The 15678-nt window shown below is 45.4% G+C and overlaps 2 protein-coding genes across 4 annotated transcripts in view; both read right to left on the bottom strand.

The window, feature by feature from the left end:
- cgnb (cingulin b) overlaps positions 1-6279 on the bottom strand; it is a 61670-nt gene extending 55391 nt beyond the window's left edge. For both annotated transcript variants that reach the window (XM_055875853.1, XM_055875851.1), the window contains exon 1: positions 6100-6279. The gene's annotated coding sequence lies outside the window, so the exon portion shown is untranslated. The remainder of the gene's footprint in view (positions 1-6099) is intronic.
- Positions 6280-9996: 3717 nt separating this feature from the next.
- On the bottom strand, positions 9997-15259 carry pygo2 (pygopus homolog 2 (Drosophila)). Of its 2 annotated transcripts, XM_055875855.1 has the most exons (4): positions 15064-15259; positions 14377-14451; positions 13683-13732; positions 9997-13336 (listed from the first exon to the last, which is right to left on the bottom strand). In XM_055875855.1, exons 2-4 carry the CDS (start codon positions 14432-14434, stop codon positions 11711-11713), a joined length of 1734 nt encoding a protein of 577 aa, XP_055731830.1. In that variant the 5' UTR covers positions 14435-14451; positions 15064-15259; the 3' UTR covers positions 9997-11710. The 2 variants fall into 2 exon arrangements, with proteins under 2 accessions (XP_055731830.1, XP_055731829.1); XM_055875854.1 differs by having other exon boundaries at positions 14377-15259.
- Between the last annotated feature and the right edge of the window lie 419 nt (positions 15260-15678).

A 15678-nucleotide genomic window follows, 5' to 3' on the forward strand; every position in this document is an offset into this window, starting at 1 on the left:
ATAGCTTGTCATTCATCTCAGTCGAGAAAGGATGAAACATTAGCTGACGTCACGTCAGTTACAATTCTAGCTCAACACTGCGAATAAACACTAGTTAACAGATTTTTTTTTTATTAGTTAAACAGCAGTTACATGGCCAGCTACATCAGTCAACTAAAGAGTAGCCATTTTCTGTTCTGCATCCTTTCACAACTTGGTGAAAGAGCACAACGCATACACACGGAACTATGCTCAACTCTCCCGTACTGGTCCAGCCAGCCTTCCAGAAGTTGCCTTCACACAGCCCGGTCCTAAATCCAGTCAGATAAACACGCCAAACAGCCTACCCGACCGCTCGGAGGCATCCACATGGTCCTAAAGCACACTGTCCCCCCATCCCCAGTGAAAGACGCACGCCTTTGTTTTTGTAATTCAATCCGCTCAGTTTGCGAATATCAAATTAATCTTTGCCTGGCTATTTCTGGTGGGCCCATGAACCATTTGACAGATATCTAGTTTTGTCATGACTGCTTTAAGCCTACTTTTGCCAGGGTTGTCCATCCAGTTGATATTGAAGTCCCCAAAAACCAGCCATGCAGACTTGGATTTAAGAGATTTAAGTAGTTCTTCTAATTTTGCATAATATTGTACATCACATCCAGGGGGATTATACCCAACTAGAATATAAAAATGCATTTGTGATGACAGGAACACATTTACACCAAGACATTCCATAGGCGGCTCACTTCCCAGGAGCACTTCTTCGCACTTAATGGAGTCCTTGATGTATATGAAAACACCCCATTCTCTCCCAGTGGTTCTCTCTCTTTAAAACATTTGTATCCAGCAACATCAATCATATTAATTAAAATGTTACTATGAAGCCAGGTTTCTGTAAGGCAAAACAAATCTAGATTCAACCCAGGAAGCAATGATCTAATCTCATCACTACTTATATTCAGATGTCCTCCAAATATGCCGTTAGGATTTACTCTGGGATCCCAGAACACTTTAGCACAATTAAACATATCGATCTAGCAGTGTTCTTCAACCATGACAACCGTACTGTCAATCCACAGCCAATCAATACTGTTCACACTACTTCAGTACTGGGAGAGAATGGGTTTGGGCAAAGTGGGATGGGCAGGCTGGGTTGTGTAAAACAACATTGCAGTGAAAGTTTCACATTGTAGCTCTACGTATCTGTTTAACCAGTTTCTCATTGTAGCTCTACGTATCCGTTTAACCATACACTTTCTATTGAGCTATGAATGTCAGCCCTTAAGCACAGGTTTTAGGCCAAGTTCTTCTGTATTAACACAATTTGCTTAGAATTTGTGTTAAAATGTAGCCTACTGGTAGCAACACTTCACCCTCCAACACTGCACCCATTCTCCTATCAGATTGGAAGAGATACGAAAGGAAGATTAGAAGAGGACACAGGTATCATCATGCCCAGGTGATAGTGAAGTGTGGTGTTGAATGTTTACAGGGAAACTATATTATCATAATACAGGCTACACCAGCAAATCAAATCTTTGTCACATGTGCCGAATAGAACAGCTGTAGACCATACAGTGAAATGATTACTTACTAAACTTCTTAGGGCTAGGCACCTTTTTCTCCACTTCCTGCCTGAATGACATGTCCAAAGTAAACTGCCTGTAGCTCAGGCCCTGAAGCCAGGATATGCATATAATTGGTACCATTGGAAAGAAATGTTAAAATAATGTAGGAGAATATAACACATAACACTCCCTGGATGCAATTCATATGGCTTCCACAGGGTGTCAGCAGCCTATGTTCAAGGTTTCAGGCTTGTAAATTCAAAAACGAACAAGAAATAAAAGTTTTAGTAGAGGGTAGAGGTCGACCGATTAATCGGAATGGCCGATTAAATCGGGGCCGATTTCAAGGTTTCATAACAATCGGAAATCGGTATTTTTGTATTTTTTACACCTTTATTTAATCTTTATTTAACTAGGCAAGTCAGTTAAGAACACATTCTTATTTTCAATGACGGCCTAGGAACGTTCTGCCTCGTTCAGGGGCAGAAAGACAGATTTTTAACCTTGTCAGCTCGGGGGATCCAATCTTGAAACCTTACAGTTAACTAGTCCAATGCTCTAACACCTGATTACATTGCACTCCATGAGGAGCCTGCCTGTTAGCTTACTGCATTCGCTAATGTAAGTTGCTAGCTAGCATTAAACTTATCTTATAAAAAACAATCAATCAATGACTGTCATTGCTCCACTGTGTACTTAACCATAAACATCAATACACAAGTATATATTTTTAAACATGCATATTTAGCTAAAAGAAATCCAGGTTAGCAGGCAATATTAACCAGGTGAAATTGTGTCATTTCTCTTGCGTTCATTGCAAGCAGAGTCAGGGTATTTGCAACAGTTTGGGCCGCCTGGCTTTTTGCGAACTAATTTGCCAGAATTTTACGTAATTATGACAACATTGAAGGTTGTGCAATGTAACAGGAATATTTAGACTCGTGGATGCCACCCGTTAGATAAAATACGGAACGGAATAAACGTTTTGTTTGAGGTGATATTTTCCGGATTAGTCAAAGGTATATGGTTAGAGAGAAATAGTCCACTCGTTATAATTCCTGTAATAACTTGCGGCTGAACTTGACAGGGGTTCCTTCGTTATTTTACCGTTCATGTCTTCCATAGAGAATGTCTTGATCTACTTCAAATAAGGTCTGTGTTTCGTGCAGGCTTAAACCGCTTCGACGTTTTGATACCCGTGTAAATCTCACTAGGATAAGGTAACGTTTGTCAACATATTTTCATAAATCCACTCTACACATTTTTTTTATCTTCGCTTATATTTAGCCAATGTTGATCAGAGTTACCTTGTCCTATGGATATCTACACAGTTATAAAATTGGCACGGTGATGTAAGCCTACACGAAACACAGACCTTAATTTAAGTGAATCTAAAAATATCCTATGGAATAAATTAAGGAACCGCTTTTCAGATTTTGCTAGGTGTCATGGGAATTATGACTCGCACTTTGGTTGTCAATTCTTACCATGCCCATTATTAAAATAGGATTTCCTGCATATAGAAATGACAGTTTTTGTTTTCAACATTCAACATTAAACAGTTGAGAGTATTTGTCTCCTAAGCAGACTCTTCAGTATCATTGTCACTTCAGAGCTGTGTGTGTGTGTGTATTTATATATTATATTAAGTTAAAATAAAAAAGTGTTCATTGAGTATCGTTGCAATTGTCATTACAAAAATGTGTGTGTGTGTGTTTGTGTGTGTGTTTGTGTGTGTATGATATATATATATAATATTAAAATATATATTTTTAAATAAATCGTCCGATTAATCGGTATCGGATTTTTTGTCCTCCAATAATCGGTATCGGTATTGAAAAATCATAATCGGTCGACCTCTAGTAGAGGGGCACAGCTACTGTAAATTGGAGTTAGCAGTTAGATTAACAAGAATTTAAGCTTTCAGCCGATAAGACACATGTGATGATTTATGATTATTTATTTGAATTGCGCGCCCTCCAGTTAGCGGGACACCTAGCCTTAACCAACAATGCAGTTTTTAAAAAATGAGTAAGAATAAGAAATAAAAGTAACAAGTAATTAAAGAGCAGCAGTAAAATAACAATAGAGAGACTATACACAGGGGGGTACCGGTAGAGTCAATGTGCGGGGACACCGGTTAGTTGAGGTAATATGTACATGTAGGTAGAGTTATTAAAGTGAATATGCATAGATAACAACAGAGTAGCAGCCATGTAAAAGAGGGGGGGGTAATGCAAATAGTCTGGGTAGCCATTTGATAAGATGTTCAGGAGTTCAGGCTTGGGGGTAGAAGCTGTTTAGAAGCATCTTGGACCTAGACTTGGCGCTCCGGTACCGCTTGCCGTGGGGTAGCAGAGAGAACAGTCAGTCTAGGATGGCTGGAGTCTGACCATTTTTAGGGCCTTCCTTTGACATCTCCATGGTGTAGAGGTCCTGGACGGCAGGAAGCTTAGCCCCTGTGATGTACTGGGCCGTACGCACTACCTTGTGTAGTGCCTTGCGGTCGGAGGCCGAAAAGTTGCCATACCAGGCAGTGATGCAACCAGTCAGGATGCTCTCGATGGTGCAGCTGTAGAACCTTTTGAGGATCTGAGGACTCATGCCAAATCTTTTCAGTCTCCTGAGGGGGAATAGATTTTTTTTCTGCCCTCTTCACAACTGTCTTGGTGTGCTCGGACCATGATAGTTTGTTGGTGATGTGGACACCAATGAACTTGAAGCTCTCAACCTGCTCCACTGCAGCCCCGTCGATGTGAATGGGGGCGTGCTCTGTCCTCATTTTCCTGTAGTCCAAAATCATCTCCTTTGTCTTGATCAAGTTGAGGGAGATGTTGTCCTGGTACCACACAGAATACAGCTCATTCAGTGTGGTCTTAGTGCCAGCATCAGTCTGTGGTGGTATGTAGACAGCTACGAAAAATACAGATGACCACACTATCTACCTAGAGAGTTTTACAGATTATCATGAGATACTCTACCTCAGGCGAGCAAAACCTCGAGACTTCCTTAGATGTCATGCACCAGCTGTTATTTACAAAAATATAGCCGCTGTTCTGTCCTGCCAATACAGAGCCAACCAGCCAGCCATGTTGATAATTTCGTTGTTCAGCCACAACTCCGCAAAGCATCAGATATTACAGTTTTGAATGTCCCAGTCGTAGTTTAATTTTCTGCATAGGTCATCGATTTTATTTTCCAAAGATTGCACATTTGCTAGCAGAATGGAAGGAAGTGGGGGTTTATTCGATCACCTACGAATTCTCAGAAGGCAGCTTGCCCTCTGACCCCTTTTTCTCCACCTTCTCTTCACGCAAATGACGGGATCTGGTCTGGGCCTGTTCCCGGGGAAGCAGTATATCATTCACGTCGGGCTTGTCGGACTCAATAAAGGAAAATAAGGATTCTGCCAGTCCTGGGGAGTAATCGCAGTTCTGATGCCCAGAAGTTATGTTCTGTCATAAGAGAAGGTAGCAGCAACATTATGTATCAAATAGGTAAAAAAAGTTCAGCGCAAAGAAACAAACAAAAAACACTATTGGTTAGGAATATGTAAAATGTCAGCCTTGTTCTCTGGTGCCATCTTAAAAAGGTAAACTTCAAAGGAGTCATTGTTAACATACAGAGTAGGCCTAACTCAATTTGACCTGAATTATTTTCATATGTTCAAAATCTTTATAAGGTGACAGGAATAACCACATGCAAACTCTGCTAATTAGGGAAACAATAATAATTTCTCAAATTTCCTCAGAACATCCACACGTAGCTTATTATTTAGCAGACAGTTGCTTTTAGATATATATAAAAATGCTGTTTATGTTATAGGCCTATGACAAATAAAATAAGCATTATTGAGGGCCTAAAGACTAACTGTCACCTGACCTAATCGAATTAATTGCGTCACACCCACCCACCCAGTATCCGTGTGAACGAAACTAGGGATGCGTGTGTGGCACGATGACCACAAGAGAAGCGGGAAGAGACTCTAATATGACCAGATATATCAGCCTGTATCACGTAACACTTGCGACCTACACGGAGATATGTGTTCACTACTCTATCTACAAAATGCTCAGGGTAGGCTACTATTGCCTATCGACCCCTATATGCCGTTTATAGGCTACGTGTCAATATGCATACAATTACAGCGCGATAATAGGATTTCCATCACCAGTCTGTAGTTGTGGCCAGGAAAAGCGGAGTATAAGTAAGACTGCTGCCAACGCACCACAAAGCCACAGGTGTCCCCTCTCTGTGCTTATCCCAAATGAACGCTCGCTCTCCAAAACGCTGATCAGCGAAATGCAGAGAGGCTATTTAATACGAACGATTCAACAATTCCCTTTGGCGTTCCTTTACTGACCCCGACCGACGCCAATGACAAATAGACAATAACCTAAGCAAATAATAAGTAGGCTACCCCAGTATCTGTGCGTTACAAATGTCGACGATGAGTAGGCTATGACGCGTAGGCTATCGTTGACGTCTCTAACGCATATACTGGAGCAAATAAGTAGCGTCGCTGAATGCAGCCACGTTGTTATACTCTTACCTGCTAGAATGGAGGAAGGTCCAGGCGAGATATCAGAAGCGACGTCTAAAGTACCCTTTGATTATCGAGAGATGCGTGTGCTCACTTGCGGTGTTGTAGCCCAGAATATGTTTCACAATACACTGCAGACATGAACAAACTCCTCCTGGTTCGGCTGCTGCTGCCCGCTGCTAAAGCAACCTGTTTGCCAGTAGGCTACGTCAGATAATATCGCCCCGCCCTCGAAACAAGCCGATTGGCGCGGCCCATATTGAACGTAAGGTCTTTTCTATATCGGCGGGACAGTGCTGCCAATCAAAGGTCTATCTATTACGATTATTTAACGCCCATTTGCGCTCCATGGCTCCATTTGCTACAGGCTACATGAGTACATTAATGCGGTTCATTTGCATTAGACTAAAGTAGGTTGTAGGGCTATTCTCAGATAGTCTAGAGATATATGATCATGTATTGATCAGCAATGATCATTGATTGATCACAATTCATATTATAATTAAATATCACAGTTGAATACAACAGGAGAAATCTGGCAGTAGTTTAACATGCGTGTTTACGCTACACAATTATATAAAGTGTCCTGTACTCCGAGCATGCGCTGATCACCTGGCAAGTTGGGCGGCAGGTAGCCTAGTGGTTAGCGCGTTGGGTCAGTAACCGAAATGTTACTAGATCGAATCCCTGAGCTAACAAGGTAAACATCTGTTGTTCTGCCCCTGAACAAGGCTGTTAACCCACTGTTCCTATGCCGTCATTGTAAATAAGAATGTGTTCTTAACTGACTTGCCTAGTTAAACAAAAAAGTGTCTTCACCTACATTTTCAACTTGTCCCTGACTGAGTCTGTCATAACAACATGTTTCAAGTAGACCACCATAGTCCCTGTGCCCAAGAACACTAAGGTAACCTGCCTTGAAAGGCTGGTCAAGGCTCACATCAACACCATTATCCCAGAAACCCTAGACCCACTCCAATTTGCATACCACCCCCACAGATGATGCAATCTCTATTGCACTCAACACTGCCCTTTCCCACCTGGACAAAAGGAACACCTATGTGGGGATGCTATTCATTGACAGCGTTCAACACCATAGCACAGCGTTCAATGTAGCAGTATAACTTTAGTCCGTCCCCTCGCCCCGACTCGGGCGCGAACCAGGGACCCTCTATTAGCGCGCACCACCGCTAACTAGCTAGACATTTCACATCCGTTACACTCACCCCCCTTTCGACCTCCTCCTTTTCCGCAGCAACCAGTGATCCGGGTCACGGCACCAATGTAACAGTATAACTTTAGTCCGTCCCCTCGACCTGGGTGCAACAGTATAACTTTAGTACGTCCCCTCGCCCCGACACGGGCGCGAACCAGGGACCCTCTGCACACAACAACAACTGACACCCACGAAGCATCGTTACCCATCGCTCCACGAAAGCCGCGGCCCTTGCAGAGCAAGGGGCAACACTACTTCTAGGTTTCAGAGCAAGTGACGTAACTGATTGAAACGCTTACTAGCGCATACCCGCTAACTAGCTAGCCATTTCACATCCGTTACACTCACCCCCCTTTCAACCTCCTCCTGTTCCGCAGCAACCAGTGATCCGGGTCAACAGCATCAATGTAACAGTATAACTTTACGTCGTCCCCTCGCCCCGACACGGGCGCGAACCAGGGACCCTCTGCACACATCAACAACTGACACCCACGAAGCGTCGTTACCCATCGCTCCACAAAAGCCACGGCCCTTGCAGAGCAAGGGGCAACCCTACTTAATGTCTCAGAGCAAGTGACGTAACTGATTGAAATGCTACTAGCGCGCACCCGCTAACTAGCTAGCCATTTCACATCCGTTACACGGGCACGAACCAGGAACCCTCTGCACACATCAACAACAGTCACCCACGACGCATCGTTACCCATTGCTCCACAAAGGCCACGGCCCTTGCAGAGCAAGGGAAACCACTACTTCAAGGTCTCAGAGCAAGTGACGTCACTGATTGAAAGGCTATTAGCACGCACCACCGCTAACTAGCTAGCCATTTCACATCCGTTACACTCACCCCCCTTTCGACCTCCTCCTTTTCCGCAGCAACCAGTGATCCGGGTCAAAAGCATCAATGTAACAGTTTAACTTTAGTCCGTCCCCTCGCCCTGAACCCGGGCGCGAACCAGGGACCCTCTGCACACATCAACAACAGTCACCCACGAAGCCGATTGAAAGGCTATTAGCGCGCACCACCGCTAACTAGCTAGCCATTTCACATCCGTTACATAGGCATGATCACCAACAACGATGAGACGGCCAGGTCTCTGACCTCCCCATAGGCTATGTGGTGCCAGGCACACAACCTCTCTCTCAATGTGAATCCTCAACAGGTTCTACAGCTGCACCATCGAGAGCACCCTGACTGGTTGCATAACTGCCTGGTATGGCAACTGCTCGGCCTCCGACCGCAAGGCACTACAGAGGGTAGTGCGTACGGCCCAGTACCTTACTGGGGCCAAGCTTCCTGCCATCCAGGAACTCCATACCAGGCTGTGTCAGAAGGCGGCCCTGAAAAATTGTCAAAAACTCCAGCCACCCTAATCATAGACTGTTCTATCTGCTACCGCACGGCAAGCGTACCAGAGCGCCAAGTCCAGGTCCAAAAGGCTTCTTAACAGCTTCTACCCCCAAGCCATAAGACTCCTGAACAGCTAATCACATGGCTACCCAGACCCTAGTTTTACACTGCTGCTACTGTTTATCTATGTATGGTCACTTTAACTCTACCTATGTGTACATATTACCTCAATTACATTGACTAACCGGTGCCCCCGCACATTGACTCTGTACTGGTACCCCCTGTATATAGCCTCGCTATTGTTATTTTACAGCTGCTGTTTATTATTTATATTTTTTGTCTATTTTTTCCTTCTCAAAGTATTGTTGGTTAAGGGCTTGTCAGCAAACGTTTCACTAAGGTCTACTACACCTATTGTATTCGGCGCATGTGACAAATACAATCTGATTTGATAAGGTTGCAGTTCCCCTGTGACCATATCAGGTATGGATTTGAGGTGATTTTTGCGTGAATGCAACTAAGGGTTCATTTAGTTTTTGGTCATGAATGGTAATATAGTTGTTGGAGTGCAGATTCTCCTGGCCCATAGACTACTTACATCATGCCATGGTAATAAACAAATCTCATTAACATGATGACATTTCTTCATAGCTCGCCTACTACCAAAAATAAGTTCCGTTGGATTGTTACGCATCAGTGCAAAGTTATGAACTCAATACATTTCCGCAGAACAACATTCTGTTTCTCAGACATCAAGAGTGCATTTAGATGGATATAATCCCCAAGATAGACACTGAAGGATGGACATAGCATAATGGTTATCAATGCTCATGTGAGGGTTGGTCAGTAATGTCCAGGGTTTGGGTAAAAAAAAATATATATATTCACTCAAATCACTCTCAGAAATCCCAGACCTAGGGCAACAGGACTACCGGTATATGTACTGTATGTCAGAACATTGTGGGAGGCAACCCATCTGCCTAGGGCTGGGTTCCCGTACTGACCCCCCAAGGTCTTTGAGCAAATACATACTTACAGTCTTATGTCCAACAACAAAAAAATGTAAGGAAAACATTTTAATTTTGGAAATCTTTTCCAAATTATTCCCATGGATAGATATGATCGTATGCCAATGTAGGATTTTTTTTAAAGGAAAATGTATATTTCAGTTTACTTCCTGAATTGACTGATTTGAAAGGGAAATGACTCAACCCTGGTACTGCCATTAGACAATTTGAAGTAACTAGACTAGAGTAGCAGCATATGTTTTAGCAGGTTTAGTGTATCCCCATGTTTAATACAACAAATGCCACAAATAAAAAGATTTGACAAGGGCGAGTACAAAAACAATTCTCTTTACTTCTTCAGAGTTCAGTACCTTCCCCCCCCTGTGTGGGCTGCTGGTCAGTCCCTCAGGTTCCCACCAGAGGGCGCCTGAGTAGAGCACATTATTATACAGCAGATAGCAGTACAAAAAATGTGAATGGGGTGAGAAAAAGGCAACTTGGACAGAATGTTTTTTTTTTTTGTTTTTTTTTTAAGAAGGAAAATTACAAACACCTGACATGACAATAATATGAACATTGATATTTTTCGCTCTGTTATTTGGTCTACTTCGAGGCCTCTAGCAGAGACCAAATTACAAATAAAAACAGATTGGACAAAGTTACTGCATTTGTTCACATGCATTCCCAAAAGACTAGTACACACATTGGATATGACCATGATGTCACTACTTGTAGCTATTCCAACACCATCCAACAGCACTGATATCACAACTTCTGTGTCCAGTGAAGAATAGATATAAAAATGGTTGATTCAATGTATAAAAACAAAAAGTCCATTGACATATCCAAGACATAATATAATTACATTTTTTTGTTCATTGGTTGATTCTCCTGCATTCCAAGATGGACAGAGGCGTGTTTTGGGCAAACGTTCAGGCTGCATATCTACAAATTTTTCTGTGGCGCCATTCTTTTCTCTCTGGAGGTGTGGGTGGGAGGACAGTCTAGTACATTGAGGAGTGGCCTGGGTCTCCTTTGGATTCATCTACTCTGGGTCAAAACCAGGTATGTATGCATGTATGTATGTATGTAAGTAAGATGACCACGCTCCCACCAGGGGTCAGTCAAGTCAGTCTGTCAGTGAGGAGTCTGTGTTGGTCAGTCACAAAGTATGAGGTAGTGTGTTGGTGTCAGTGCTTTGCTTGTCGCCAGGCCAAATGTCTGGGGGGGGAGGGGGGATAATGTGGACAGGGCATTGTCATGTATGGGGAAATCAGTTGTTCAGTCCAAAAGAGTCAAAGTGCTTCATGTACTCACTAGCCAGTTTATTAGGTACACACATCTAGTACCGGGTCGTACACAGCTTTGCTTCCAGAACAACCTGAATGTTCCATGAAATGTTTTCCACTCAATTGTCCAATGTTGGTGATCACGTGCCCACTGAAGTTGCTTCTTTTTGTTTTTAGCTGATAGGAGTGGAATCCGGTGTGGTCATCTGCTGCAACAGCCCATCCTTGACAAGGATTAATGAATTGTGGGTTCCGAGATGCCATTCTGCCCTTCACTGTTGTACTGCGCGGTTATTTGTCTGTTTGTGGCCCACCTGATAGCTTGCACGATTCTGGATGTTTTGTTTGTCACACCATTCTCGGTAAACCCTAGACACTGTTGTGCGTGAAAAGCCCAGGAGGGAGTCTGTGATCCTGGATCCGGTGCGCCCGGCACCGACAATCATACTACGCTCAAAGTCACTTGCTTAGGTCACTTGTTTTACCCATTCTAACGTTCAATCGAACAGTAACTGAATGACTTGATGCCGGTCTGCCTACTTTACATGGCAGGCCACATGACTCATTGTCTATAGGAGCGATCCGTTTTCCTGTACCCAATAAACTGGCCAGTGGGTGTAAGTGTGTTTATGTATGTAAAAGAGAGATTTGGGCATTGTAAACGGCTTATCAGATAAGGTTGGGTGAGAGAGATCAGAGCAGTCATTGTCTCTTCCCCTGCACCCCTCCCAGTCTCTCCTCCTCCGCCTCCAGTTCCTCAGCCTTCATTGGCAGCCACCAGCTGGCCCAGGCCCTGGCGGACGTACACAGCCTGGATCTCCTTGGTTTTGAGGCAGAAGTCGCAGGCCCAGACGGCAGAGCTCTCCCGGGTCAGCAGCCCGTAGGCCGGCTCAGTCAGGCCCGTGCAGTCACGGTGGAACCAGCGCTGGCACGAAGCCTCGCACAAGATGGCATCCTGGTCATCGTGCACCTCTGACAGGCAGAAGCCACAGGGGAACACCATGCCCGGGCCCCCCAGCTTTCCTGGACCGGTGCCTGGGCCCGTGGAGGTGTTGGCGGGGCCGGGGGGCAGCGGCGACTGGGTGTTGGGAGTGGAGTTGGAAGGGGGGTTAGGGTTGCTGGCGGGGGTGTTGCCCCCACTGTTGGTCAAGTTGTTCTGGGCAGAGTTGGGGGGAGCATTGGGCATGGGGCATCCACCAGGAGTGTTGTTCTGCTGGTTGTAAGGGGTGGAGCCGGGGGCAGAATTGGGCAGAGTCGACTGCTGCTGGGACGGGTTATTGGAAGAGGGAGTGTTGGTAGAGTTGGGCCCCTGCAGCTGATTCGGCGGCAGCTGCTGAGGCTGGGATCCGTTGAGGGGGCCGGTGGGGGAGGAGTTAGGGTTGGGCTGGGGCGGTGCTGAGGGGGGCTGGCCGGGTGTGTTGGGGTTGGGATGCTGGTCAGGGTGTCCAGGGAAGCCTCCTCCAGGCTGGGGAGGGCCAGAGTTGGGAGGCCCGGGGGGAGTGTTGTTTGGACCTGGGGGACCAGAGGAGTTTAAATTAGGCTGCTGCTGCTGAGGAGGCCCAGACTGGGGCCCGCCTCCACCAAAGTTCTTCCCATCCTCATTTCCTGGGCCCGGGGGGCTGGGGCCTGGGTAGGGCCCATCTTGTGAAGGAGGGAACTGTCCTTGAGGGGGTAGACTTGGCGTCCCTCCCATGTTTCCTCCGGGGCCACCTCCCATGGCCCCCATCATGTTCATCCCTCCAGGCATGCCCCCCATGGGGTTCATGGGGCCATGGGGGGGTCCCCTGGGGCCTCCGCCACCTGTTAAAGGGGGGCTGTTGAAGGGGTGCCCACCCTGTCCGTGCTGTTGCTGCGGGGGCATCCCAAACCGAGGGTGCGGTGGCCCCCCTCCTCCAGGACCCCCCATACCACCAGGGGACAGCATGGGGTTGAACGCCGGTCCAGGGTGCATGGGGGGACTGAAATTGGGGGGCATGTTAAATTGCGACGGACCCCCAGGCCCAGGGAAACCTCCTCCACCACCTCCACCCCCGAAGCCAGGCATTCCCCCAAAGCCCAGCTGGTGGTGCGGTCCTGCGTTGGGTGGTCCTGGGCCGAAAGGCGGTCTCCGACCTGGACCTCCTACGGGTCCTCCGGGGCCCCCCATGAAGCCCATGCCCCCGGGGCCCATCCTGCCTCCACCCCCATACGGCCCTCCTCCTCCACCTGCCCCGGGGCTGGGGAGGAAGGGACCCCCTCCTGGACCTCCAGCCCCACCGGGTCGGGACGGCAGTGACGGGGGGCCAAAGTCATCGTCAAAAGGGTTGGAGGCAACCAGGTGGTCCACCATGGGGGTGGGAGGGGGCGCAAACTCAGAGAGGTGGGAGAACGCGCCACCAGGCCCCTGAAACACACAATGAATAGAGACAAGAGAGAATGGATTATTGAGATTGAACGAGGTGAGTTTGGTAAGAGCAGAGAAGCTACACATAGTGTAGAATGGTTGAATAGTAAACTAGTGAAACCACTGATCGATGTAACAAGTGGTCAACTATGTTACCACACATTTTTTTTTTTTTACTTAAGTTTAGATCATGCTTAAATGTGTAACAAATCATAAGACCAGCACAAGAAAAAGTGAACACAACAAGTAAAACCTTCTCCCAGACAAGCCCACCAGTCAAACACGGCAAACATGTTTACATTAAGGAAGAATGTCTTCAGATCAGAATCGCCAAGGCAGTCGTTACCTGAGCATTGGATTTCCTCTTCTTCTTCTCTGGGCTCTTCATCTGTCCACCTAAAGAGGGGAAGACAAAGAGGAGAACATGAAAGATAAAGAGGGACATTCTAGCAGTATCTTTCCGGTTTACAGATGAACATACACATGGTCTATTTTTCCTAATTCCCTAAGAAATGCTTTTTGTGAGGGTGGGTTTGGAGTAAGTAGTGTGAAGATTAACCATGTTGACATTGCAATAAATACAACGCAATACTGTACATTTGTAACACAGAAACCAGATGTAAAGATCAAAGTCCAGAACCAGGAGGGGACAGAAACAACATTCCTGACTGACTGGCATGAGGACAGTGTGTGGAGGTGAGGACCACAGTCACCCAAGCCACAGACTGTTCACTCAGCTACATTCAGACAGATGGAGTCAGCACAGGTGCATTAGAGCAAAGACAGAGAATAAAAACAGCTTCTATTACCAGGCCATCAGACTGTTGAACAGCCATTACTAGCCGTCTACCAGGTGATGCACACTCACAAAAAAAATATATATAGATATACATAAAAACACCTCATACTGCTTAACATACCATTAGTATCTCGTGTAAAAAGACAGAACAACTGACTACAGTCCTGTAGACACGTGGATTTGCAGCAGTGGTAACTAGTGGTCTGAGACAGACGGGATGGATAAATTATCAAAATCCTACCTTTGCCTCGCTTTCCTTGGCCTTGTCCTGCCAGGAGTCTCCCCGATTCGGCAGCCATTAATATGACTGTTGGTGCTGTGCAATGTCACCGTTCATATCATGTAAGAAAAATGTAAAATTACGAATAGTCTTGAGAATTTGGACCCGAGCAATACTAGAAAGTGGAGTCAAACAGTCTTTGGATTTGAGGACAGTTTCTATACATAGATAAGTAATGTGCGTCTTCCCTTGCAATTTACAACTCGATATCTTGTTCCCCACACTTTGACTGTCACGGGGTCTGCTGGCCAACACACTTGCTCAAAAACTGTGGCTAGCCAGGGTTACTTTCAGCAGCCAGCTTGTACAAAATGAAGAGCCGGGCTGAATGAAACTGAACACTCCCCCCTCCTCCCTCTAAAAATGATCACTTACAGATGTGTAACGTTAGCAATTAAGCTAGCTAGCTGGATAGCAACGTTAGCTATTACATTTGGGTAACATTAATCGTTAGTTAACTATGTTTTTTTTTATAGATTACATGTAGATTATGATTTACAACAATGAATAACCTACATTCAATTTGTTTAATTTACACATTTCGCCTCTAAGATAGCCAGCGGCACAAAATAACCGGTCTCTAGTTAATAAAATGTTGATTAACGTTAGCTAGCTAGCCTGTTAGCGTTATTGGGACGCAAACTATACCCTTTCTCCGTTGCTTGCTCTGTAGTCGTTAATATGAACCTCTCCAGTGTGTCATTGCCGATATACCAGTCCTCACACGGTATATGCTTTCTGTTGTGGTACAGCTTAAAATAATAATTGATACAAACACGCACATTTTGCCATATTAATCACGGCCTACTGTCGCCGCCGGACAAAGAGGGCCAGGCAGGAGAGACGCGCATCCGGGAACATTACAACTCAGAGGGAAAGTAGGGTTGTCCTAAAACGAGTTTTCTAATTGAAGTCACTTTATGCATCTAGATTAACAATAGACGTAATAACACTTCTCAATCATTTTAAGTGTAGTTTAACGGATTTATTTTGTGTAGTAAATAGCACACATGATATAATAAATTTGTTCATTTCTTGATTAGCACCCCTTTAATTTCAGGTTATGGAGCAGTCTAGAACGGACCACTTTCAACGCTGAGGTAGGGATGGACACACAAGGTGTTCCGTTTTACAATGCAATCTGGGATCCTTGGGACGTCCCTAACCTAAACCCCAACGCTAACCTTAAAGGTAGCTGTAACCTTACCATTAACATTTCAACTTTAATGGGGCAGGACGTCCCAAGGGTCCCGGATAGCAAGG

This window comes from Salvelinus fontinalis, chromosome 22 (assembly GCF_029448725.1).
Source record: "Salvelinus fontinalis isolate EN_2023a chromosome 22, ASM2944872v1, whole genome shotgun sequence".
Classification (NCBI taxonomy): domain Eukaryota; kingdom Metazoa; phylum Chordata; class Actinopteri; order Salmoniformes; family Salmonidae; genus Salvelinus; species Salvelinus fontinalis.